The 27,012-nt window shown below is 55.9% G+C and overlaps 1 protein-coding gene across 1 annotated transcript in view; it reads left to right on the forward strand.

The window, feature by feature from the left end:
- Positions 1-2,501, forward strand: part of TBC1D22A (TBC1 domain family member 22A) — a 314,915-nt gene extending 312,414 nt beyond the window's left edge. The window contains exon 13 of the mRNA XM_082851042.1: positions 1,921-2,501. Coding sequence (XP_082707168.1) covers positions 1,921-2,049 — 129 coding nt within the window. The 3' untranslated portion in view covers positions 2,050-2,501. The remainder of the gene's footprint in view (positions 1-1,920) is intronic.
- Positions 2,502-27,012: the final 24,511 nt, after the last annotated feature.

Consider the following 27,012-nt stretch of genomic DNA (forward strand, 5'->3'; position numbering starts at 1 on the left):
GTGGAAAAGATGTCCCCGGCAATAGCCCAGCTCAGGGCCCCGCCCTTCACCCTGCCCCCTCGCTCCCCCCACTGCCGTCAGCCGCACCACAACGCCTGCAGGGCTACCTGTGGCCGGGGTGGTGTTGGCGGGGCCTCCGCAGGGGACTGCCTGGTAAAAGGGACCACCAGCCACGATCCACACGCTCGCGAGGTGACATCCAGAGTGCCCAGAGGACAGTCAAATCGCTCCTCATACCGAGACCCCAGGCAACCTGAGATTCGGGGCCGCTGCCCTCTGCGGGGCCGGGTGCTGCGGGCCTCCAGACTCCGGGGTGACCGTGACCTTGCTGGGGGCTGAGAACAGCAGGCCTCCAGGCTGCGCAGCGGGGACGGCACCATCGCTATGGTCCCTCCCGGCCACCGCGGACAGCACATGCCAGCATGGGAGGGCACGGTGACACAGGCCGATGGAGGGGGTGGGATGCCCCGGGCCGTGGCTTTGTTGCCGTGGTGGCATCTCGTGGACACGGGAAGAAAAGAACCACGGGGATGCGACTTGTCTTTGATTCCTCACAACCTCAGTGTTGTGAGCAAACCTTCCTTTAACTTTTATTCTGCAGACGTGGTCACAGCACTGTTTACAGAGAAGTTAAGATTAAAAACGGAATTGCCCTCGCGGGCTGCTGGACCGGGCCCTCCCTGCCACCATCGCAGGGGCTGGCGGGTCCCCTGGGGTGTGACCCAGTGACAGCATCGTGACCGATGGCCCTTTTCCCGAATGATGTGGCTAATAGATGTGCCGTGGCTCCCAGGTCGAAGGTGTTGCTGCCTAGCTCGTAAATAAGACAGGCCTTTTTAAAAAAATATCTGCATTTAAGGGCATGTTCGGCTGTGTCCCCTGCCTCTCGTAAAGGTCACCCGGACAGATTTTTCCTTCTTTAACATTGCAGGCTGCGGACCACCAGGCATTTCTATTCTCTCTCCGTCCACTGAACCTGGGGGACTAAATTAGATTCTGAAATTGAGTGTGCAGTAGAGTTGCTGAGCTACTGCAGTGGGAGGGTATTGCTTCTCACCTTGCAGGTAGCGAGGTCATGATAATATGAAGCGAAGTGGATTAAAAATAAAATCAAAGGTATTTATTTACGACCTGCTCAGAATTGGACTGGCGTCCGTGTAAGCTGCATCTAATGGTGAAAGACAGCAGATTGGTGTTGATACGTCCCCGGGGACGTTCTGCCAGTGAAGTTTGCTCCATGAATTCAATTTAAAGGCCCCCAGAAAGTGTCCAAAATGCAAAAGGAAATGGGACCGAGGAAGGGAAAGCAGCAACAGGGAAGCCGCACTGGCAGAGCGTCCTGACGTGTGGCTCTCCACTGGGGAGTGGGGAGAGGGACGTGCGCTGCGGGGGGGCATCGTGAGGACAGCAGGCCGGGTACAGGCCCCGCATCGCCGAGCGCCAGGCACTGGCGGCCCCAGTGGGAGCTGGGGCCCTTGTCTCGATGGGGAACCCGGGGCCCCGAGGTGGTCAGCGGCTGGTCCACCAGCCGGGAGGCAGCACAGCCAGCATCTGAGCCCAGGCCTGGCTTCTGGGTCTGAGCCCTGAGCGCCCCCCGCGGCTGGGCATCCCCGCCCAGATGGCCCTGGGCCCCAGAGTGCCGGGAGGCCGGGGGCGTGCGTGCAGCCCGGCTGTGTCGCGGTGCTGGCACTGCCCTCCGCGTCCCAGCAGGCCTGGGAGCCTCCCGGGGGGCTTCCTCCTGGCTACAGGGCGTGGGGCCCTCGGGCTCAAGCTGGGAGGGGACACGATTCTCGGGGGCTCGGCGGCCCCCCAGGCTCACCCCGCCGTGGCCCTGTGCATTTCCTCAAGGCTCCTCCCGCGGGGCCCCTGCCCGACACAGCTGGCTGCCCCGTCTGACCCAGGCTGTCTCTCTCCCCCCAGGAGCTGCTGCTCTTCCTCCAGAACCTGCCCACAGCCCACTGGGGCGACGAAGACGTCAGCCTGCTGCTGGCCGAGGCCTACCGCCTCAAGTTTGTCTTCGCGGACGCCCCCAATCACTACAAGAAATGAGCCCGGGCCCACCGCCGTGGCCTCCCCGCCCCGGGCAGCACACCCCGCTGCCGGCCGGCTGAAGGCCACGGCCAAGGAGAGGCCTTGCTGGAGCGGCTGGCCGGGACGTGGTCCAGGGCCTGGCGAGGGCCAGGCGGCCTCTGTTTTCTGAGATACCAAAGAGAGCCAGGGAGGGTCCCGGCCACGCGGGGCCAGAGAGGGGCCGGGCGTCCCCCTCTCCCGACCCTGGAGCATCCTTGCCAAACGCCCACCTCGTGGAGCCCCCAGCCGGGGCGGCCTGAGAGGCAGACCCTCTCCAAGTGGCCTGCTGTCCGGGTGCCGGGGGCAGAGGGAGGTGGCAGCCATCTCCGTACCTACCTGGAAATGTAAAAATTCTGTCCTGTTGAGTGACGGAGAATAAACGTAGACAAAGTCGCAAGCGGCGCGTTGCACTAACCTATGGAGTCTCTGCTCTCCCAGGCCTCTGGCAGCAGGCGGGTCTCTGCAGCTTCGCCACTTTAACTTTGCCGCGCACCTGCTCCTTGGCCTAAACGCGGCTGGAAGGCAGACGGCGAGGCTGGGGGGCCTCTGGCTGCAGCAGCTGGGAGCAGAGTGCGGCCTCCAGAAATTGCCTTACTTTCCATCCATGACCTCTGGAAACAGAGAACCGCCCCGGCTGGTCTGTCGAGGAGCCTGCGCGGGCGGGAGCCCTTCCGCTGGGTGGTGCGGGGCGTCGGGCGGACGCTCAGCCGCCAGCCGCAGCCTCGCTCGCCTGGGCCACCTGGACAGGTGGGTCCAGACGCTCCAGCTCTGTGATCGGAGCCGTGAGGGGCTCCGCTGCTGCACCTGCACCCACACCGCGGGGGCCACGTGGCCCGCGCCCCTCTGCTTGCTGCGTCTCCGGGTGTGTTGTGGACTTGATCGCTGCTGCAGTGTGTTGGTCACTGGGGCCGTGAGCCCAGCTGCAGAAGGTGCCAGACCCGCCCTGCCCTGGGCTCTGCCGGGGCTCGTCCTGCTTCCCCCACATTGCCCGCCCTGGCCAGAGAGCACCTGTCACGGGCATGTCGCCCGTGGGGACGTGGACACCCCCGTGGAGCTCTAGACCACAGCCATAGCCTCTGAGCCCTGAGCCCAGGACAGGCTCCTGACCTCTGCCCCAGACTTTCATCCACGCGCAGGCATCTCTTCCCACCACTGCCAGCCCTCCCGGGGCAGCCCCGCCACCACCCATCTTGGCACAGCTCAGGTGCCAGGTCGCTGCCCAGAGGCTGTGCAGCCGAGGATCAAAGCACACAGTTGCACGTGTGTGATGCTGTGCATTCCTTATTCTTGGCTCGTTACATGTGCGTGGAAATCAGCACAAAATGCTGTGTAAGCGTCAGAAGCCCCCAGATCAGCGGAGGGACCTGCTAGCCTTAGAGCAGATGGAGAGCACCCCTACTGGCCGGTCCCTGCCCCCCACCCTGGCATCAGGGGTTCCTCCCCGCGCAAGGCCCCCGTGGCCCACTGCTGCTTTCCTGCCGGGCGTCCAGTTCCATGAAGGCCCGTCCTGCGTAGACCCCGGGCACTGCCCACCGCGGCTCGGGTAGTCTGTGCAGCCCAAATGCTGGGGACGCAAAAGATGTCCCCTGGAGGCAGTTGACTTTTCAACTAGGAAGCATCTACGAAGTTCAGTGAGGCTCTGTGCGTGTCTCCATGTGTACGTAAACCTGGAACTGAATGCAAGGGGTGTTGACGGGGTCCTCGGAACCTGAGCCAATCCGTCTGAAGTGATTAGAGGCTGTTCTGTCTGGAATACAATGTGCGAAACACGGAATAAAGATGCAGTGAAAATCCAGCCTTGGCCTTTGATTCGGGGGCTCTCCTGAAGGAACAGGGTGCCCTGGCCGGGTGCTGGGTCACAGGTGGCTGTCTGGTCTGAGGCCGGGGGAGAGCTGAGAGCCAGGGGCACTGGCCCAGCCCTACAGCAGCCTCTGGACAGTCCGAGTTCTGGGCCTTTCCATACAGGCTGTCTGCAGCGTGCCAGGCCTGGCGTTGGGTGCGGCACCCACAGTCTTGCTGAAGCCCATCAGGGCCTCGTGGGGACCTGAAGGTGCAGGCGGCCAGACTAAGACTCGAGCTGAACCCCAAGCCCAGGCTGACCGGCTGGGGGTCAGGCTCCAGGCCGGCCCGGGACAGGAGGGGCCTCCCCATCTGGCCACCGTCTGTCAAGTGTCTACTTGGGGCAGCCACCCGGGTCTGGGGCCCACTCCTCCCCACTCCTAGGACCCAGGACACGCCCATCTGCCCTGACCCCCAGCCCGGGGTGTCCAGGCCCCTCCTCAGCCAGCCCCCATCCTCCCGGTTTCTCAGGGCTGCTTTCATGGTGCTCTGTCCTCCTCTGGGCGCCCCACGTCTGCCCTTCCCCCGCCCCCCCACGCTGGGGGCCCCCGCAGGGCAGCACTTCGCTCTCTGCCGCCTTGGGATGAGGTTCCCTCCCCATGGGTGGGCTGGAGCCCCCCGGGCAGTGGTGGGGGGCGTCTGTTTACCTCTCCTCCCCGCACGAGCCTGCGTCGAGCCGGGCGGACCCTCGCAGACCCCCGGTGCCGGCTCGAGGCCACAGAGTGGAGACACGCTGCCCACCCCCGTCGCCACAGTCAGGAGGCGGGAGATGCCAGGCTCCAGGTCTCAGCTCAGCAGCTGGTGACGGCTGTCATTTGCTGTCATTGTTTGCTGGTGTTTGTGGCCCAGCGGTTTGCTCCTCAGGCCCGCTTTGGGGTCCGCGAGCCCCCAGGGGTGGCCCAAAGCCCAGGGGTCTGAGACGAGCCCCTGCCCCTCTGCATCTCGCCCTGCCCGGCACTAGGAGGGGCCCTGCCTGTGGGCCCCACGGCTGAGACGGAAGAGCGGGAGGCTGGGCCCTGGGGAGGTCTGGTGCCAGGGAGGGTGGGGCTCTGGGCGTGGAGGCCGGAGAGGTCTGAGCGATTTGTGCTTTTGGAAGGACTCACGGGGGGTCGGGGGCGGGCAGGGCTTTCGTGCTGCCGTCAACTGCGAATCTGAAATGGGAGAATGGCCCCTGTGTTTGAGCAGCCTGGTTCCCCTGGCCACGTGGAGGCGTCTCTGCAGGAAGGCGGGTCCCGACTAAGCCGCGCGGAGCCTGAGACTGCGGGCCCGTCCAGCCTGGGCCGGAGGTGTCCGCTGGGCCTGCAGCCCCGCGGGGCAGCTCTCAGGGCTGGTGTTCGGTGGAACCTGCTCAGAGTGTCGGGCAGCTGGGCCCTCCCTGAGCCTCCCCGGTCCTGCCCGACCCAGCTGGCCCTCTCCCCTCTCGTCCCCTTCCCTCCAGTGCTACCCTAGCCCCATGGGGTCTGCCCCTCTCAGCTGCAAGGCCTTGTCTCACTAGTCCTGTAGCCTCACCCCAGCCCAATCCCTGGCATGGAGAGGATCTTCACAAGGATGGCCGAGGGGGTGCTCGCAGCCACTCTGTGACCATGTGACCGTGCACGAAGCATCTAACCCTTGAGCCCGTTCCAGTGACAAACTGAGGCTAAAAGAACTATATACCCAGGTAGATTCCAGATGAGTGGATTTAAATATTAAATAAATCCCCCCAAATGCTCAAAATAGAAATAGATATTTTTATACGCAGGAACAGTGAAAGGCTCTCTGAGCACAATGCCAGTGGCAAAAACAATAAAGGAAAAGACTGATAAACATCTATAGTATGCACCAGGGAGAAATGCTGCACAACCAGCAGAGCTCTAAAACCTCAATAAACATGGGCTTCCCTGGTGGCGCAGTGGTTGAGAGTCCACCTGCCGATGCAGAGGACGCGGGTTTGTGCCCCGGTCCGGGAGGATCCCATATGCCGTGGAGCAGCTGGCCGCTGAGCCTGCGCGTCCGGAGCCTGTGCTCCGCAACGGGAGAGGCCACAACAGTTGAGGGCCCGCGTACCGCCAAAAAATAAATAAATAGATAAACAAAGATAAATGATAACAAACAGGTGAGACAGGCTGAAATTCCTTAATATCTACCGAGTGCTTGAAAATAACTGGAGACAATAATTCTTGGAAATAAAAATGGGCACAGCACAGAAAATAGGCAATTCACAAGAGGAAGAGATACAAGGGCCTGACAAGATGTTCACGTCATTCATAGTTTAAAAAAGTGAAAAAGAAGTCACAAAACGTCTGAGCAGCTGAGCGACCCTGTGGCTAAGTTTGCGGTAAGTTATTAACAGCAGCAGAAAACCAATCCGCTCTTTCAGTCCTCCTATTTTTTCCGGAAGATTTGGCAATGATTTTTGTGTTTTTACTTTAAAACTGTGATGTATGCTAATAACAGCAGGCCACACAGCACAAATCCAGGGACAGTGAGTTGTCACAAGGCCGACACCAGGAGCCACTGTCACCGTCAAGAAGTAGCACATGGCCCGTACCCGCGGTGTCCCCGGGGGGCCCCCTCCCCAAGCGGGACGCCACCTTGACTTCTGACACCATCGTGTGGTTTTGTTTGTTCCTAAACTGTGTTATCTGAAGGAATCACATGGACAGACTCTTGCAAACAACTTTTCTGTTGGTGAAGGTATCCCCGGGGCTGGGCGGCTGTGGTCCATTTTATCTCTTGCTGTCGTTTTCTCTCCTCTGAGTGGATCACAATTTACCCATTCCGCTGTGGGTGGTGGACACTGGAGTTGCTTCCGTTTCGGACCTGTTGTGAATACTGCTGCTCTGAACATCTGTGTGCACGTCCCTTGGGGGGACACGTGCCAGTTCTGCCGGGTGTGCATCTAGAGGTGGAATTCCACGGCCACATGGGGTGGGTATGTTCCACTTTAGCAGATGATGCCAAACTGGTTTTCCAGGTTACGTTCCCACCGGTGGGTTACGAGGGTCCTAGTTTCTCCACGTCCTCACTGCCAGCTCTTGGTGTGGTCAGCCTTAGCCATTCTCAGCCTTAGTTTCTGGTAGTGGGATTCTTCGGTCGTTATTGCCGAATGACCACTGCCCTCCCATCCTTGGTGGTACCCACTCACCTGGTTTACTCGAGAACGTCTCAGAAAATACAAGTTTAAGAAATTATTTTAAAATGTAAGGATAACTTTTAAAAGAATAGAAGTAGAGAGTATAACTTCCAGGAGAGGAAAAAGAAAGCTAATGAACAAAACTGATCGAGTCAAGAGAAGGTAGGAAAGGAGTTGGGGAGAAGCAAAGGAAAAATAGGGTGAGTAGGAAATACTAACATGGTCCAAAGAAGTTCAGATAGATATGCAAGTGATCATGATAAAGAAATTACTTAAACTCACCTATTGAAAAAGATTCACATTATACTTTTAAAAAACCCCCATAAGATCCAACCATATACTATTTACATGAGATACACCTAAGACAAAACGTCACAGGATTTGAAATAAGAGGATGAAAATAATAAATGTGATCCAACAATATACTATTTACATGAGATACACCTAAGACAAAACGTCACAGGATTTGAAATAAGAGGATGAAAACGATAAATGTGAGGGAGATACTAACCAGAAGAAAGCGTGGCTGAGAATATCTATATTCCCCTAAAAGGTATTTGAAGAGCATTCACAAGGACAAAGGGTTGTGTCCTATGATGAAGAGACGGCCTCGGTGAGTCATGGGCCTGAGTTAATAGGGCGACACGACCCCAACAGAAAGCAGAAAATGACGTTTCCACAGCATAAACGGATAGGTTAACACATCTCTTACAGAAAATGTGGACCAAGGGAAGAAAAAAGTTTTAAAAAGAGAGATTTAAATAAAAATGATGGTTTGATGTAATAGAATTTTGCTCTCCACGAAGAGATTACACATTTATTTCCGGCACGTGAAAAAACATTTACAAATGTTTGGCCTTTGTAAGGGAGATTCCAGTAAACCCAAACCCTCAGCAGTATACAGACCTGTACATTCTGTCCACAATGCAATGATATTAGAAATTCAAATCAAGGAGAACATTTAAATGCCAAAGCCCCCATATACATATAAATAATCATAAAAATAGAATCATACTGGAAATTACAAAATGATAGTGAAAGACTAAAATATCAAAACTTGTGGGGTGCAGCTAAAACAGTAAGTAGACGAGACTTTATAGCCTTACATGTTTTATTGAAAAACAAGTATTTAAAAGAATTTAGCTCAACATTCAACTTAAGCTGGAAGAAGAATAAGAGAGCAAAAGTGCAAAAAAAAAAAACCCATAAAGATTAAAATAATAACTATAGAAGCAGAAGTTATTGGAGTAGAAAAGAAACACAAATAATGGAAAAGACTGGTAAAACCAAAGTTAATTTTTAAAGTAGACTAATAATGTAAGCAGGGATCTTTGTTTTGCAGTTGGTTTATCTCCAGCGTTAGAAAGAGCACTTATACACAGTAGGGATTAAATAAATGTTTGTTGAATGAAAAATAGACAACTATTTCTAAGGGATAAAATTCAACCATATTAACCCAAAAAAAAAGGAGGCAAACTGCAGGTGCTTAAAAATCATAAGCAACAGAGAATGAGAAGACAAGCCACTGACCGGGAGAAAATCTTTGCAAAAGACAAATCTGATACAGGACTGTTATCCAGAATACACAAGAACTCTTAAAGGGCAAAAGAGCTGAACAGACACCTCACCAAAGAAGATTCGCAGATGGCGAATAAGCACATGAAAAGCTCCGCGTCCTGTGTCATTGGGGAAATACAAATTAAAGCAGCAGCGAGACATCACTACATACCTATTAGAACGGCCAAAATCTGAAAACTTGGCAACACCCAGTGCTGGTGGGGATGTGAAATGGCACAGCTACTTTGCTTTTATACAAAAAAATTCATTTTATTGGAGTAGAGTTGACTTACAATGTTGTGTTAATTTCTGCCATACAGCAAAGTGACTCAGTTAGACATATATACATTGTTTTTCATACTCTTTTCCATTAAGGTTTATCCCGGGATATTGAATATAGTTCCCTGTGCTCTACAGTAGGACCTTGTTGTTTATCCAGTCTGTATATAATAGTTTACATCTGCTAACCCCAAACTCCCACTCCATCCCTCTCTCACCACCCACCTTGGCAACCACAAGTCCCTTCTCTGTCTGTGAGTCTGTTTCCGTTTCATAAGTAAGTTCACTTGCGTCATATTTTAGATTCCACGTACATGTGGTATCATATGGTATTTGTCTTTTTCTTTCTGACTTACTTCACTTAGTATGATAATTTCTAGGTCCATCCATGTTGGTGCACATGGCATTATTTTGTTCTTTTTTATGGCTGAGTAGTATTCCATTGTACATAGGTGGTACAGCCACTTTGGAAGACAGTTTGATGGTTTCTTACAACACTAAACATACTCTTACCATATGATGAAGCAGTTATGCTGAAGCTCTGTGGTTTTTACCCAAAGGAGTTGAAAACTTATGCCCACACAAAAACCTACAGACAACTGTTTATTCATAATTGCCAAAACTTGGAAACAACCAAGATGTCCTTCAGTAGGTGAATGGATAAACAAACAGTGGTCCATCCAGACAATGGAATATTATTCAGTCCTAAAAAGAAATGAGCTATGGAGCCTTGAAAAGATATATAGGAACATTAAATGCATTAGTAAGTGAAAGAAGCCAATCTGAAAAGGATACATACTGTATGATTCCAACTCGATGAGATTCTGGAAAAGGCAAAACTATGGAGACAGGAAGAAGACCAGTGGTTGCCAGGGATTGGTGGGGTGGGGGTGGGGGGTGGAGGAGGGGGGAATAGGTGGAGGACACAGGATTTTTAGGGCAGTGAAAATCCTCTACGTATGATACTCTGTTGGTGGATACATGTCATAGACATTTGTCCAAACCCACAGAGTGTCCGCCGTGAACCCTAATGTCAACTGTGGGCTTGGGTGATATTGATGTGTCCGTGGAGGTAATAAATGTACCCCCTGGTGGACGATGCTGATAATGGGGGAGGTGCTGCACGTGTGTGTTGGGGGGGTACATGGGAAATCGCTGTACTTTCCTCTTAGTTTTGCTGTGACTCAAAAATTTCTCTAAAAAAAGTAATCTATTAATGAAAAAAACTCATAAGTGCCCCCTACGAGCAGCTGTGTATGAATTTGAAAACCTGGATGAAATGGACAATTTTGAGAAAAATTACAAAAATTGACTCGAGAAGGAAATAAAAACTGAGTAGATCAGTAATCGCTAAATACCTTGAACAGGTAGTCACACGTCTCTGTTTCCAAAGGCCACATGCCAGATGGCTTTACAGCCTGTTCTACTAAACCCCAGTGACCAGGATTTAGCAAAACAATGCATCAGGTGGAGGCCCCAGGCACAGCTGGGCGTGGGGTTGGGGCTTGAGGCCTTGGCCGCACCTGACCAAGCGTGGCCATGCCAGGTGGCCTACGCGTTTACAGCTGTGAGGTTGGCTTTTGGCTTCTGCGGCCTGGGCAGGGGCTCTGGGTCCCGGAGGAGCTGAAAAGGCTCGCGGTGGGGCTTTAACCGAGGAGCGGTCCTGGGGTCTGGGGAAAGTGGGGTCTGGGCCCCGGGGAGCAGCTGCTGGCTGCAGCCTGACCTGGGCCCACACCCAGCAGGGTTGGGGCTTGGGGGAGTGGAGGCCAGGAAGCAGCCACAGAGGGAGGTTACGTGCTGCTTTTAACGTTTCCTTTATTTTGTTTCATTGAGTCTGCAGGCTAAGAGGCCACTGGCCCCCAGGCCCCCTGCCTGCTTTGGGGTTAATAATGCAGCTCTTATCTAGAACTCATTAGGGCTGGGCCGCCCCGAGTTCACATGGTTTTGAACTGGATTCAGGTGTCATGGAAGCAAATGAGGACCTCAGAGTGTCCCGGTTAATTACAACCTGTGACCAGGGCCTTAGCGTTTAGCGACCCAGACGAGGGGGTCGAGTTATCTTACAAACAAATAAAAAGAACGGGGGAGGCGCTTACTGTCCAGAGAATACGGCCTCTTCTTGGATGGAGGTAGAGGAAGGGCTTGGCGGGTCTCAGCTTGGAGGGAAATCAGGAGAGGCGCTTGAGGAGAGACAAGGAAGCGGAGACGAAGACTGGATGGGGGCGGGCGAGGAGGGAGGTTTCCAGGGGAGACCAGCGCAGACTGAGGTGGACAAACTCCCGAAGCCAACGTGGAAATTTGAAACTGAGACGCACCCAGATGCACATCAGCGAAGGGGCGTCGGATCTGGACCGAGGAGACCAGCGGAGGGGGCGGGTCCTCCTCCCTCCGAGGGGTGGGGGTGGGGGGACTACTGCAGCAAGTCCGGGAGAACAGCGGCCAGGCCTGTGGGCGCTCCTCTGTCTGTCTCTGGCGCAGGGACGGGTGTTAGTCGGGGAGCAGCACCGAGGAAGGCGGCTGGGGTCACACTTGCCGGCCCCCGCGTTCACGAGAGCCAGTGCCTTCCATCAGTCGCCCTCCCTCTCCCCCACCCACCCCTCCGTTTCTTCAGAGCCTGGACCACCATCTCCACGACCGCTAGTTCAGGAGCTCAGGGTGGTCCCCACCGGGCCTCTGATTTGTCCTTGATAATATTTTAGGAGCGAATGAATGACAATGTTTGGGGCCTCCTGGAGAGGCCAAGGGACTTTCCAGGGCCCTATAGCCAGGGAGGCCTGGGCTGGCCTGGACCCTGGGCCCCGCACAGCGACCCCACTGGCGAGGATTAAGAGTCCACTCCAGGGGTCAGCACCTGAGGGTCAGAGAGCAGAAAGGACGTCCAGGCTCACCCAGTAAGTAAGGACAGTGATGCCTGAGCCCAGGGAGACCTGACCCCAAACCCATTCTTCCCCAACAGTAATCCTCCTTGGTTGTCCCAGTGGAGTCAAGGCCGCAGGGCAGAGATGGCCACAGCCTGGCCTTGGTTTCCCAGGTGACAAGTGGTGGGAAGCTGGTCCCTGCTCCTCTCTCCAGCCTGGAATCTCTTACTAAACTTTCAGTGGCCACCATCCTCCCAAGGCCACTGCTGTCTGGGGATGCTAATGGTGAGAGGGGCCCAGGGACAGCCGCCCTGACCGGCTATTAAAAATAATTGGCCACCCACAATGCGAAGAAAAAGGTGTTCTCCTTCAGTTTGGCTGGAAAATGTGAATTCTTCTCACGTTGCCATAGAAACCAAAAGATGTTCCTGGCATCTTTCAGATATTTAACTTTGTGAGCCCAAGGATGACCCCCTGAGCGCTGCACGGCAGCAGGGGGCTGCGGGAGGGAAGCGGGAGAGAGATGGGGGCAGAGGGAAGGGTAGGGAGGAAAAGGGAGGGACAGAGAAACGGGGGAGAGATGGCCGTGGACGGGGCTGGGGGAGCCTGAGTCCCTGCCGGGAGAGCGCCCACAGGGCGGTGACCACAGAGGGCAGCGCCCCAAGCTCTGGGATGAGAGGCCGGGCTTCTGTGGGGAGCCTGAGGTCCTGGGCGGTAAGGGACAGTGGCCGAGGTTTGCTTGGACCCCTGAGTCTGGTAGCGCCACGTCCTTCAGGGTAGCCGCCTGCCCTCCCGGCCTCAGCGCTGGTGCCCCCGATGCCCTCCTCCCCCGGCCGCTGCCTGCAGCTCCCCTTCCGGCCCCAGTGCCCTGCAGTCTTGTCCGGGCACCTTCCGCCTTTGCTGGGACCCTCCCTCTGCCCGGAATGTCCTCCTCCGGCTGAGAAACCGCTGTGTGTCTTTAAGTGTCTAAGGCCCACTGTCAGGGTATCCGCACGTGGCTCCATCCCTGTCCCTGGAGACGCTCCGCCCCGCTTCCTCCTCCAGAAGCCCCACGTAGCGCTGGCTCCCACACTTGCCTTAGGTGACAGCAGGGGACCTGCCACCTCTGCCCCCTCCTTCTGGCAGGGAGTGGCCTCAGCCTCGGCCACCCCAGGCCCAGGCGGCTCCCAGGAGGAGTCCGGGCGGGGGGGTGGGATGAGCTGGAGGTGCCGTGCAGGAGCAGCCCCACCAGCTGTATGGGAGGCCCCGGGCCCACAGTGCCAGGCGGTCAGGGGTCCCTGCAGCTCCTCCAGCGGTGACAAGGCTCCTGGCCACGGGGAGCTGGGGTGGTGGCCAGCCGTGCTCTGGTCATCCCCAAGTGGACGTGCGCTTCGTCTGGGGGCTGTGGACGGAGGGAGTGGGCCTCCTGGGGGGTCTGGGTGCAGAAAGGGGGCGTCAAGGTGGGCACGGTGCGGCGTGGGCGTGGCAGGCCTGACGTGGCGGGCACACCTGCCCAGCTGTGGCCACCTCCCTCGCTTCTGTTCTCTCCTCACAGCTCTGTGAAGACCATTTCCCGCTTTTATCCCAGTTTCAAAGAATGTGCTTAGAAATGTCTCTGGCATTTTGCTAATAGCGGTGGGAAGAATGGAAGAAATGATCAGCCTCCCAAAATCACAGCTTCAGATCGAGCTGGTTTAAACAGCAGAATTTCCAGATTCGAGGCAGGTGTGAAGATGTAAGAAACACCGATCCCTGCTTTTCAGAGGTGGGGGGAGGAGGGCCTGCCCTGTGGCCCAGGATGGGTGTGTCCTCGGGGGGGCGGATGTTGCCGGGTGAGAAGGGTCCAGGTGTGCTCTGCACGTGACTTCCAGTCTTCTCTGCCTCTCTGTCCAGATGTGATTTTTCCACCACGAAGGTGGTGGAGGCCAGTAGCGAACTGGGAAGCAGAGGAGGGGTGGAGGGGGGCCGAGTCCCAGGAGCTGGGGTGGGGCTGTCTCCCCAGTGTCTCTGAGCCCCACCTTCTAGGGTCCTTGCAAAGCCCCACCTTCTAGGGTCCTGGCCCCGCTCGCAGCTCCTGCACAACTGTCTGGGCCGCCTGGTCACTTCTGTCTGTTCATCCAGAAACGGGGTCCCTGTGGCCTGCAGGCCTGCATCCTCTCCCTCATCTTTCCCTGGACCCAGGGCCGGCAGGAGAGGGGCAGCACAGTCCCCTTATGCTAACTCCTTTGCCCTTTTTACAGAGGAGGAAACTGAGGCCCAAGATGGTGGGGGAGGGGTGTCTGGTGACTTACTCAAGGGCACACCATCAGCGGTGGTGGAAAGACCGCCTGGGGCGGTGGGTGGGAGTGGCCGGCAGGATGTGGCCCGGGCGGGGGTCCAGCAGCCAGTGGACTTTCTCCCCTCCCCCATGTGGGTGTTCTCACAGGGTCCTGCCCCCTGGGGAAGCCGAGTCCCCGTCCCCCGAGTCACCTGCCGCGGGCTGAGGGTCCCGGCCCTGCGTGCTCACCAGGGCTGCCGGACCAGAGCCGGGAAACCGTGCTCCTGCAAGGTTTCCATCGATCTGCCAAAGTAATGTGTTAGTTCTCCACGTCGCAGGAGATGTAATGAACTGTCAGCGGGACGAGAGGACTAAAGGAACGACTAAGATGTCTTTTATGGTGTCATTACATCTTATAATAAGATTTACTTGTCAACTTAAAGTGTCATAATGTAGTCATCTATTTGGTAGACTAAGGAAGACGTGTGGTTCAAGGTTCCGGCTGCAGTAATTACCCTGGAAAGGCGAGAGCGCGGCCTCCCACTGCACACCCCTCCGCCCCCCGGAGCTCACCGGGCCCTGCGGGAGGGCGGTGGGCACCCTCCTTTCCGTCTGACCAAAGGCTCAGTGATTTGGGTGCAGCCAGGTGCTGGGCAGGGCACAGCGCAGTCCCGGGGCCCTGGGGCCCGGCTCCCTGTGGACTTCTGCATCTAAGCCTTGCTCACGCACGCCCTGCGTCCAGCCCTGAGCTAAAGCCGGGCAGGGGTGGGGGGGGTGGGGGGAGGCCAGGGACTTGTCACACTTGGTCTTTGTCCGGCTCTCAGCCCCGGGGCGTGAATGACGCTGATAGAGGGCTGGAAACGGTGCCCTGGGGGCTCATCCAGCCTGAGAGGGCCAAGGACGTCTTTGCTAAGAATGGGACCTTTCAGCTGGGCCTTGAAGGATGAGTAGGAGTTTGTTGGATAGAAGAGGGCATTCTGGGGAGAGAGAAGAGCACAGGCAAAGGCGAAGGAGGGACCAACTGGAGGTCCAGCCTGGAGAGGAGCCTGTGGGGGGGGGCAGGGAAGAGCGGGAGAACAGGCTGCAGAAAGGCTGGGCCCAGCCCCTGGGGGCCTTGAACACCATGCTCGGGGCGGGGGGGAGTTCATCGTGTAGCAGCGGTGCAGACAGGGGAGTGGCACGTTTAAGGGGTGTCTCTGGTGGAGGGGAGGGGCCGCCCCTGCCTTGACCTGAGACGGGGGTGCCTTGTGAGGAGCTACCGTCAGGCGGGGTGGGGTTGAGGCTGGGTCCTGGACATGTGACCTCGGAGATGCCTTTTGGGTGAAGGTGACTGAAGATGTTGGATAAAGGGACTGGAGTCTGCAGGGGGCCCAGGAGAGACATGCACATTGGGGTCCCAGTGCCTCCATGGCGTTCAGTCCACAGGGCGAGTGCTCCCTGGGAGGGAGGGAGTGGAACCTCAGAGCTTAGCAGGTGGGCGGGGCTGGGGGGACCCCGCTCCTGCACCCAGAACCTGTGGGCAGCTGCCCAGCCCCTCCCGCGTCTCCCCCAGGTCAGGAGGGTTTCCGTCCAAGCTTCGTGTGGGGCCTCTGCGCGGGCTGCCCAGGGTCCAGGGCCCCCGCGGACCCCACTGCAGGCGTGCCGTTCCTCTGGCCTGGTTTCCATGAGGGTGATTTTCGCTGACCTGCAGAACTTCCAGCGGGACAGAGCGATGCTCCGCTCAGCCCACTGAGGTCATTAATTTATGCAACGCGGCGGCCTCATCAGAGAGGGTTGTCATGGTAACGTTAACAAACCGTAAACACCTGCTGGACCCGAAGGTGACCACTCCATCCGTCTTCCTGGGGTGGGAGGGGCGCCTGCGGGGGTATTTCTCCTCTGCTGGCGCAGCCTGGAGGGCTCGCTCTCTCCCTGGGGGCTGCCAGCTGCTGAAACAACATGGATCTGTGGGAACCAGTCACAGTGACGGCTCTGCGGGGCTGCCCTGTCCCCGTCCTGCTCTGCGGTGCTGAGGCCCTAGTCTTCTCCCTCCCTGGGGGCTTGGGCGTGGCCTCCACTTCTGGGGGGCTCAGCTGAGGGCAGGTGAGACCCCGCCGCTCGGGACCCGAGACCTCCAAGCTCCTAGGCCAGACCCTGTATTCCAGGCTGGACTCCAAGGCGGTCTCCCCTGCCCACCTCATCTTCTGGTTCAGGTCAGCCTTTCCAGTGACCTGAATCCTCCAGCACCAAGCTCCTTCCTAAGGTGTCCTTGCTAAACCAGCCCCTCAGGATTCTTGCCAAAGGCAGGATTTAGATGCCAGGGGCTGTCTAAGCCATCAGAGGACCCTGACTAGTTTGGTCAAGGGGGCCGTCTTAGTCAGGAGGCAAGAGGGGGTGGGGCTCTGGCCCGAGGGGCAGTGGTTGCCTGGACAGAAAGGTGGGTGGGTCAGTGCACAGCCAGGCGCAGAGGCCCAGCACACGCTGGGGGAGGGCGGCTGCTGGGGCGTGTTAGTTACCCCTGGCCCTGGGGGCAGAGCTGCCGCCGCCACACCGCCAAAGGTCTGCTGAGTTCAGCCATCCTTGCAGGGGCCTGAGGGGCCAGTCGGCCTCACACCCGGTCCCCACCCGCTGGCTGGCCACCCTCGAGCCACCCCCACCTTTCCCAGTGACACAGACGGATCCAGAGCTACAGGGAGTGAGCTGCCCGCCCGGCCCGCAAACCCTGGAGCGGGCAGGCTAGTGGCCATCCATCCCTGAGGACTTGGCGCCCTGAGTCACGCCCCGAGTTCTCCAGGATGCTTTTCACACGTAAGCGTCCATTTACTGCGTGTTTTCTAAAGGAATCGTGTGCTGAGCCAACAATGAATTGTCAACAGCTTTCAACAGGCCAGTGATAGAACTCATGGGCATTGAAATACCCTGAAGTGAGTAGCCCGTTAAGAAAGAACCGAAATTGCTATTTTGTTGTCCTCTTAGTTAGTTATAATTTTCAATTTCATAACATTCCAATTACCGGTAGTTAGGGAACGTGTGTTGGGTCTCTGGCACCCTCGTGGCAGCCCTCCTTCCCTTGGGGTCTAATCAGGTCCCTCCTAGTAGCTTCCCGCCGCAGACCCCGCGCTCCCCCATACTCCGCGCTTTGGCTGCAAATCCCAGCTCTGCACCAAAGTCTCTCCCTATGGCAGTAGCTCGTATAAAGTCTGTCTTGCCGTTTTTAACAAGCATCTGGTGAATAATTTATCTTTAACATCATTCAAGGCCTCCTTTCCAGCCACTGTGCTTCCCTGTTTCTGTATCATCCACATTTCCTCCCATCCTGGGCCCTTCCCACAGCATCCACACAGACGGAAACAGCCCATCCTAGAAAGCACTCCCCGGCCTCACCCATTTCTAGCCCATTCTACCCTGTGTCTCTGCCACGGAAGCCCACTGGCCACGCTGCTGTCCTGCAAACACACCAAACACTGCTGCCCTGGGGCCTCTGCTTGTTCCTGGGCCTGGTGTGTCCTCCCCAGACACCTGCAGGGGTCGCCCTTTCATGCCCGTAAGTTCTTTGCTCAGCGTCACCTTCTCAGGGTTCTGCGACCCCTGGGTGAGACCCATCTCTGTCCCCGCACGCTCCTTTCCCCGAGCGCCGGCAGCCAACTGGCCTGTTGTCTCTTTGCTCCTGGGTCCCTCTCTCCTGCCAGCTCACTGTCAGGGCCCAGGGCCAGGCACTCGGGAGCCACTGACTACGTGTTTTAGGACTGGACTGGATTCTCCCACTTGGGAATTTCATGGGGACGTGGGAGAGCATGTCCGGTGGCAGCAGGGTTAGATATGGGACGATCTCGGGAGAAGCTGGGGTGGGGAGAGGCCCTGAGTCACCCCTCATGGACCACGGTGGAGGGGAGAAGAACGCGTCCGTGGGATCAGAGTGTCCCGTGGGCCGGCAGCCTTGTCAGGTCCTGAAGACACTCAAGGAGCTCATGTTCAGCCGGAAACCCCAGTAACTGCGGGGTCCTGACAGGTCTCCATCCCTGGCAGCCTCTGAGCTGACCCGACGGCATGTTCTCGACCTCGGCAGACCTTCTAGGAAATCAGCTCCCACACGGCCTGGACGCTGTCCCTGAAGTCCCCTCCTGGCTCATCCCCTCCTGCAGCCCAGCCCTGCAGCTGGAGGCCAGAGCGTGCTCCCCATTCCCCCATCTCCCCTGTTGGAGGGCTGGGACCCCGCCTCACGCATGTCCTCTTTTCCAGCCTCATCCTTCTCTGTCCCCTGTCACCCGACTCAGGTCCCCGAGTGCCAGCCACCCTGGCCCCGCCTGTGGTCTTCATTCCGGACCCTCCGCCCCCTCTGTCCTGCCTGGACCAGGGGAGACCCCTTTGTGTGAGCATTACCAAGCATTTGCCCTGGGCCCGCCAGGGTCACCCCTACCCCCGGAGCACCCAGATTCAGCATTTCCTTAATGATGCCATATACTTAGGGAGATGATCCAATTGTCAGTCCCTTACTGCCGAACGGGGACGGGAGAGAGCGCTAGTTTTCCCCCTTGTTTATTTTATCATGGGCTATTAAGCTCAATTCTTTGCTAAAGAATTCATCAGGCATCTGGTCAATTATTTTGGGACTTGTCTTCAGGGAGGACGGTTTCTTGCTCAGTAGGGCTCTGTCTCCACACTGGCTGCTTCAGAAGTCATCTGGGCATCGGCATGGCCTCAGCCCGTCTCCGGGACGGAGCTGACGCAGGGACCACGGCCCTCTGAGGACGGGGGCCGGGGGTGGGCACGAGCCTCTCAGGGCTTGTGGATTTATTCACGTGAAGAGCCTTATGAACGTCTACAAGTGAAATCCTATTCAATCGTACATGTCAAGGATCGTCCTTTTTCGGGGTTAAATCTCATGAAACTTGGGCTGACGTGTACACGTAGGGCTGGTGCAGGTTAGAAACTGGCTCAGGCTTTGGGGCCACACGTTTCATCTCTGCACTGACCAGCTGTGTGGCTTCAGGCTGGTTACTTCTCTCTGGACCCAACTTCGTCGTCTGTGAAGCGGTGTAACTCTTGCGCTTGTTGGATTGTGTGGGGAGGGGCAAAGGGGTCAGGTGTGTCAAATGGTAGCTTCTTAGAGATGGCGATGGTGGCCCCCTTTGTCAGATATTTGGTCCTGTGGTTTGTCCCCAGGACTCCAGCTGAAGGGAATACAGATTGGGTGACTCTGTGTGTGTACATGGGGTGTGGGGTGTGTGTGGATATGACTATCAAAAATGATTTCAGGGGCTTCCCTGGTGGCGCAGTGGTTGAGAGTCCGCCTGCCGATGCAGGGGACGCGGGTTCGTGCCCCGGTCTCGTCCGGAGCCTGTGCTCCGCAACAGGAGAGGCCACAACAGTGAGAGGCCCGCGTACAGCAAAAAAAAAAAAAAAAAAAAAAAATGATTTGAGGAGGTGATGAAAATGTACTAAAACTGACTTACGGTGCTGGTTGCACAACTTGGTAAAATAAATCATTGAGTTGTACCCTTGAAAAGGGTAAACGATATGACATGCAAAATACGTCAGTAAAGCGACTTTTAAAAAGCGGAGCGGGGAAAGGAATTCCAGATTTCCAGCTCACGATGGTGGTCTGAGCTCACAGCCTTCACTCTTTTTCCGCCCCAAACCTCATGTAAATGACTTTAAAAGGTAAAAATAAACAGCAACACTGGGGAGCAGGAGAAGATGAATTAGTGGATCCGAAATCCTGAGAAAATCCTGCAATCCACAGCATGGATGAGACGGACTGACGCAGAAATAGGGCTGCCGAGAGAAGTTGGAGCAGGCAGCCCAGGCACTGGAGGAATGGCTGCTGATTTCCCAGTGTCAGCCTCCAAACCCCCAAGCCCCCAGAACGTGGTGGACAAAAGTGAAAGCAAGTGTCCATGGAAGGTGAGAGGGAGGGAAGGCAGAGGGCTGGGGAGCTGGCTGGTCCCTCGGCCACAGACGGGCAGCGGAGCCCGGGCTAGATGGGCAGGATGGGCAAGTGGGAACGATTACTCCATGAGGGCACCATGGCTGCCCGCACCACGAGCCATGGGTGAAGCCCATGGCCAGGCTTGGTAAAGTCACTGACTCACGGCCGCACTGCTGTTTACGTGCCATCCAGGGCCGCTTTCCTGCTACGACGGCCTAGCTGAGCAGCTGTGAGGCTGTAGGGCCTGCAACGTTGAAAATATTTACAGAGAAAAGCATGGTGGCAGCTCCCAGGGCCACTTCAGGCCACTTCATCAGACACGGATAAAAGATATACTTATCTATAGAAAGAGTGGTTCCGCAGGGCAGTTAAATCCTCGAAATCACATCTCCAACATGACCCGGTGGTCAACTAATCCTCGATGAAACGGGATTAATACAGGAAACAGAAGAGAATTGTAAATTTCTAATTAGCATCTGCCGGGAGACCCAAAAGGATATCATGTCCGTGAACCGTGAAACAGGAGCCGGGCACAGTTTTTTAATTGGGGGATTAAAGAACAAGAAAGAGATCTTTGAAATTAAAAAACATGATTACTAAAACGCTGAAACTCCAAAGAAGCTGTGGATAACGTGGCTGAAACCCAAACTGATGAATTAGAGGTGAAGCCATTTAAGCCTCTTGGGGCAGAAAGAGAAGTGAAAGATGGAAATTGTAAGAGTTAGGTTGAGAGACAGGGAATATAGATCCAGGAGAAGAAGTATCACGCCAGTGGGGTCCCAGGGGAGAGAAGGGGGGAAAAGTAATTAAAGAAATAAGAGAAGAAAATTTCCTCTGAGGTGGGAAGAGGCTTGAGCCTTCACATCTTGGCTGTATGAAGAAGGAATCATGGGAGAATGGCACACTTTACATATATCCGTACATCCTGGTGAAATTTATGACGGCAAGGATTAGAAAGACCTTGAAGATTCCAGAGTAAAAGAAAAATAGATTGCTTAAAAAAGGAATAAAGGTCCACTCCTGCTGGCCATTCTCATCTGCACTGGCTCCAAAGTTGTGAAGAAACGGGACTTCGAAACTCGAATTCCTTATCCAGATAACATATAGTTCCATTGTGAGGAGAAAATACATGTGTTTATCTATTTTGGGGGATTTGAAGAGTATATCACAGCTGTTCCCTCTGGGAAAAATATAATTGTGGAGTAGCATCCAGTAGAATGAGAGAAAAAGACAAGGGTGGCATTGGGCCACAAGAAACAAGGGTGAGCAAACAGACAACACGTAAGTTATGTCCAAATAATTACTGAGAAAATGAGATTTAATGCCATTGTTAGAAAATAATTCCCCAAATAGATGGGACATAACGTTCCAAAGTAACTGGCATAACGTGAAAGAAAATTAATAACATTCTGGAACTAAAATTCTGAATGACTGCAATAAAATCGTGCCAAATGTCTTGTCACATTCAAGCGGTAATTGATGGATACTGATTAACTCTTAGAGTTGATAGAAATGTGTGTGTTGATATTTTATTGATTAGGATTCTTTGGGTTGCATGGAACAGAAACCCAACTCAACCCAGCTTAAAAACCATGAATATATTGTGAGGACTCTGGGATGTCTCATAGGACCCAAGGAGAAGACGCAGTTTGGAGCTCAGAACAGAAGGAGCTGGAAATCCAAATGTGTGTCTCCACCCTTCACATCTTCTCACCTCTGCACCAGCATCCTTCCCTCTGCACCAGCATCCTTCCCTCTGTACCAGCATCCTTCCCTCTGCACCAGCATCCTTCCCTCTGTACCAGCATCCTTCCCTCTGCACGAGCATCCTTCCCTCTGTACCAGCATCCTTCCCTCTGCACCAGCATCCTTCCTTCTGAGCAGTTGGGCTCCTCAGCTGCTCAGGCCCACGAGGGCAGAACACAGCACTGACGACCCGCACTTTGCATCTTCCTCCATAGGCACTCCACGAAATGTCAAGTTCATCTTCTCAGTTCCAGCTCCCAGACCTCTCGAGAAGACTCTCATTGGCAGAGCTCAGGTCAAGCGCCCACTCCAAAATCAACCAGCTGGGGCCCCAGGGCAAGACCAGGTGTTTCCAGGGCCGATCCAGACGCACAAAGAGGTCAAGGAGGGGATTCGCCTCCTAGAAGAGGGGTGGTGCTAGGGCACGCAAGCCCACGAGCGACCACCACCGTCCACCCCTGGGCTGCCGGGCACAAGCCTCTTCACCCTCACACCGCCCCGCTTCACTCCCGTGAAAGCTCCGCCCACTAGGACGCTGGTTGGAAATCAGGTCCAGGCGTTTGGGGCATGCAGGTTCCCGGGCAGCAGCGGCAGGAAGGGGCAGGTGCTGGGAGGGGCCTCGAGTGCCACCTGGCATCCAGCTCCTCGGTGCAGAGCCAGAAGCAGCATCAGCAGCCCCAGCTGGGGACCAGGGTGCAACAGTGAGCAGAACAGCCGTTCCCACGTCTGCAGGTCCACAGGAGAGAGAGACACCCAGCTCAGACTTGTCGATAATCACGTGGCTTTAAATTAATGCCCCAGACCCTCGGGCACCCAAGTCGGCGTGGACACACGCATATTTGAAAACCTTGGCCTTTACACCAGCAATGCACAGTGTGTCTCCCACGTGGAGGGATGTCTCCTCACTGCTCTTTTGGGGACTCCTGGAGAAGTCCCTGGAGGGGAGGGAATAGAGTCAGGCTCTGTTTGGAGGCTGTGGTGATTCTTTTTTGTTTTGTTTTGTTTTGTTTTGTTTTTTAACATCTTTATTGGAGTATAATTGCTTTACAATGGTGTGTTAGTTTCTGCTTTATAACAAAGTGCATCAGTTATACATATACATATGTTCCCATATCTCCTCCCTCTTGCGTCTCCCTCCCTCCCACCCTCCCTATCCCACCCCTCTAGGTGGTCACAAAGCACCGAGCTGATCTCCCCCATGCGATGAGGCTGCTTCCCACTAGCTATCTACCTTACGTTTGGTAGTGTATTTGTCACAGCTTACCCTTCCCCCTCCCCGTATCCTCAAGTCCATTCTCTGGTAGGTCTGTGTCTTTATTCCTGTCTCACCCCTAGGTTCTTATCTGACCCCTTTGCACCTGCTGTTCCCTCCGCCTGGGACGCCCCTTCCCAGGGTCCCCCCTGTGGCTCCTAGACTTTGGTTACCTGCTGTTGCATAAACAAACCTTAAACTTGGTGACTTAAAGCAACGACCATTTTATTGTCTCAGTTCTCCTGTTAGTGGGCTCTGAGGGCAGTCACCCCGGGGGGAGGGGCTGGAGACCACCACCGGAACTGGCAGGTGTGGAAGGGGAGGGGGTGGCCCAGGGGGCATGGCCACTATCCCCAAATGGGACATCCACCCCAGGTTCCCAGGCAGCCCAGCCTCCCTGCCCCAGAACCTTTCCCCCCAGTTCTGGTGTGTACCTCTTGTCCTCTATCCCCCTGCTTTGTGACTCCCTGCCACCTTCCCCTCCGCCCTCATGCTCCAGAGAGTTCCAGAACACACAGGGGGCCCACTGTAACCCTCTCCCTGCATGAACTGAACACGTGAGGACCGTGTCAGGATGAGACTGTGCAGGATGAATCCGGCGGAGAGGGTCCCTGCCACCCCCAGACCCCGCCCCCAGAGCCTAGCAGCGGCCCTCCCGGGTACCCCCGGCCCCTCCACAGACACCTCCTCTCCAGGAGGAAACATCTGTCGCCTTGAACATCTCACCCTGAGGATGCCAGGCAGCCAGGCTGTCGGCAGGGGGAGGGGTAGATCAGGAACAGTGTCTGATTCATTTACTGGGGCCTCCAGGGGAAAATATCTGGAGATGGAGCGAGCCGGCATCTGAAAAGCACCGCGATAAATGCGTCAGATCACAGAGCAAAGCGAAGCGGCGGCTTTGCTGATGAGTACTGAGGCTCCGAAACTCTCACGAGACAGTGGCTGGGCCCGAGACAGACTGGGGCGAAGGCTGAAGCAGGGGCTGCGGGCTGGAGGGCGCTGGATCCGCCCACTCTGTTTGCTTCCCTCGATGGTGGGATCATCCCCCTCCAGGGAGACCTCGTGGCCTTTTGTTTCCAAGACGATCTGACAGGTATGAGCTGCCGGCTTATTATCAGGCTGCCGTCTGCCTTTCCTGTGCCGTGGGGACACCCACCTGGGGATGAGTCTATCTGGAGGGTGAAGACGGGGGCCAGAAGCTCAGACCCCCCAGCCGGGAGAGCCTGGTGCCCCGTTGGCCACCAGCCCCCTTGTTTCCTCTGGTTTCCGGAGCTTCCCAGTGGAGAAGACTCAGTGCTGACTCTCATTCCCATCTCAGGGGGGGTAACACTGAGGCCCAGCCAGGCCGGGCAAGGTGACCACGGCCCGACAGACCTGGGACGGTTTCCCTTCCGTGGCAGCCTGTGCCCTGGGAGGGCAGCACCCACTGTGGGCCCGTCTCAGATGCCTTCTGCAGAGGCGACCCACCAGCCCCCTGGGCAGTGGAGGGCAGACCTGTGTCCCGAGGAAGGCCGGGAGTGGGAGGGACCGGGCATAGAATTAAGACGTCAATAATGAAAGATGGGGGGACTTCCCTGGGGGTCCAGTGGTTAGGACTCCGCGCTTCCACGGCAGGGGGCACAGGTTCGATACCTGGTCGGGGAACTAAGATCCTGGAAGCTGTGCGTCACGGCCAGTAAATAAATAAGTAAAAATAATGAAAAATGGGATTGATCACGAGTTGGTTTCAAGTAAGGAATAGGACAGACCTGGGTTCCAATGCCACCCCCACCGCCGCCGGCTGTGTGACGGGGTTGGGGCTGGTTTCTCAACCTCTCTGTGCCTCCATTGCTTCAGCCGGAAAAGACGATAATGAAAGTATGTGCTCCCTTGGGGGGCCGTTGGGAAGATTAAACCAGGAAACGGAGTTTAGCCCAGTGCCTGGCACATCGTAAATGCTTAACAAGAATTCTCAACTCTTGTTATTTATATCTGTCATCCCCTGCTTGCAGCAAATTATCCCCAAATTTAGCACCTTAAGACATAACACACCATTCACACCAGCTAAGACATGGAAGCAACCTAACTGTCCATCGACAGAGGAGCAGATAAAGAAGACGTGGCACATATATGCAATGGAATACTACTCAGCCATGAAAAAGAACGAAATAATGCCATTTGCAGCAACACGGATGGACCTAGAGATTGAGCGAAGTAAGTCAGACACAGCAAGACAAATAATCATGATATTGTTTATGTGTGGAATCTAAAAAAAAGGGTACAAATGAACTTATTTACAAAAGAGAAGTCGAGTCACAGATGTAGAAAACTAACTTATGGTCACCAGGGGATAAGGTGTGAGGAGAGGGATACATTGGGAGATCGGGACTGATATATACACACTACTGTATGTAAAATAGATAACTAATAAGGACCTGCTGTACAGCGCAGGGAGCTCTACTCAGTACTCTGTAATGGGAAAAGAAGCTAAAAAAAAAAAAAGAAGTGGATTTAAAAAGATGTAGCAGATGTTTATCATTTCACCGTGTCTGTGGGTCAGGAGCACCTTGGCCGGGCACTTCTGGCTTTGGGTGTCCCGGGTGGGAAGCTGCTGTCAAGATGCGGGTTGGGGATGCTGCCCCCTGAAGGCCCCCACGGGGCTGGGGATCCGCTTCCAAGAGGGCTGTTGGCAGGAGGCCTGAGTGCCTCACCACGTGGGCCCCGCCAGGGGGAGCTGACTTCCCCAGAGGGAGTGACCCAGAGCGAGGATGGGGGAAGCAAACCTCTGAGGTCACCGCCGTCTCTCTGCCATATCCCACTCGTCAAAAGAAAGTCTCCAAGTCCAGCCACGCTCGAGGGAGGAGATTAGTCTCCATCTTTCAAACGGGAGAAATCTAAGAACTTGGTGGACATATTCTAAAGCCACCGTGTTATCGCCAGAAGAATAAGACCAGATCTCAAGGGAAGGGGGGCAAGGGAATTGTCTAGAAAGGCCCGTGAAAAGAACTAGAAAGTAACTAAACGCAAGTTGTAACATTCTTGACTTTCTGCCAAGAGCAAGGCTCCCACTGCCCTGCTGATCTGGGTCTCCCCGTGGAGGGGGGGGGCACCCCGCCAGGTCACCCTGGACCCTCGGGCCAGGCAGCCACGCCCAGGGACGGAGCGTCTGGGGAGGAACCGGCCGCCAGGCCTCCTCGTGGACTGTCCCTCCCTGTCACTGTGCCCCTGAACCCGGACACCACAGGGACGCCTGCCCTGGCTCCAGAGACACCTCCACCACTGCCCTGAGGGCCCCATCCTGGGGGGTGGGGCCAGGGCCACTGTGCCTTTCAGGAAGATCCCTCGGGCTCTGGAGGGGCCGCTCCAGGAGGGAGGGTGGGAAGCTGCTCTGGGGGAAGAAGGGGGGGCGGGGAGGGGAGACCAGGGCAGGGAAGGCCTAACAGGGGTGGGGAGGCTGCAGGAGAAAGGGGAGGGGAAGGTCCTACCCAAGGGTCCCGCCCACCGCCCACCCTTCCCCGGGCCTGGACACACTCACCGCCTGGGTCCCTCCATCTGCCTCCCCTAACTTGGGGGGAGCTTGGGTGTCCCCACTAAACCAACAGCAGGAACTGCCTCTCATTTCTCCCCTGCTCCCCAGGCCAGGCAGGGTCTCTGTTCCAGGTGCCACCCCCACCCCGGGGGAAGCACAGGACTGCCCTGGAGGGAAGCAGGGAAAACATTTACAGGGTTCAGTCACGTTGGGTAAGCTTTCCTGGTGTGAAATGACTCCGGATGGCCCATGTCACACGTCACAGGCACAGGTCTGGAGGGGAGGAGAGGCTCCAGAAGCGGTGACGGGGGCTGCACTTTGAAGTGCTACAGTGCAGGTGGGTTACAGATGGAATATGCTGTCTGATATTTAAATTATGTTAAGTCAATGAAATGGACAAGAGGTTTAAAAAGACTCCTGAAAAACGGAGAACCACAGGTTGAAAAGAAAGCAATTGTAGCAAAACAAGGAGGAAGAGGAGGAGGGAGAGAGGGAGGGGGAGGGGAGGGGGAGGGGAGGGGAGGGGGAGGGGAGGGGAGGGGGAGGGGGAGGGGAGGGGAGGGGAGGGTGAAGGGGAGAGGGAAGGGGAGAGGGAGGGGAAAAGGAGGGGGAGGGGAGGATGAGGAGGGGAGAGGGAGACGGAG

Source organism: Leucopleurus acutus (genome assembly GCF_964270905.1).
Source record: "Leucopleurus acutus genome assembly, chromosome: 11".
NCBI lineage: Eukaryota > Metazoa > Chordata > Mammalia > Artiodactyla > Delphinidae > Leucopleurus > Leucopleurus acutus.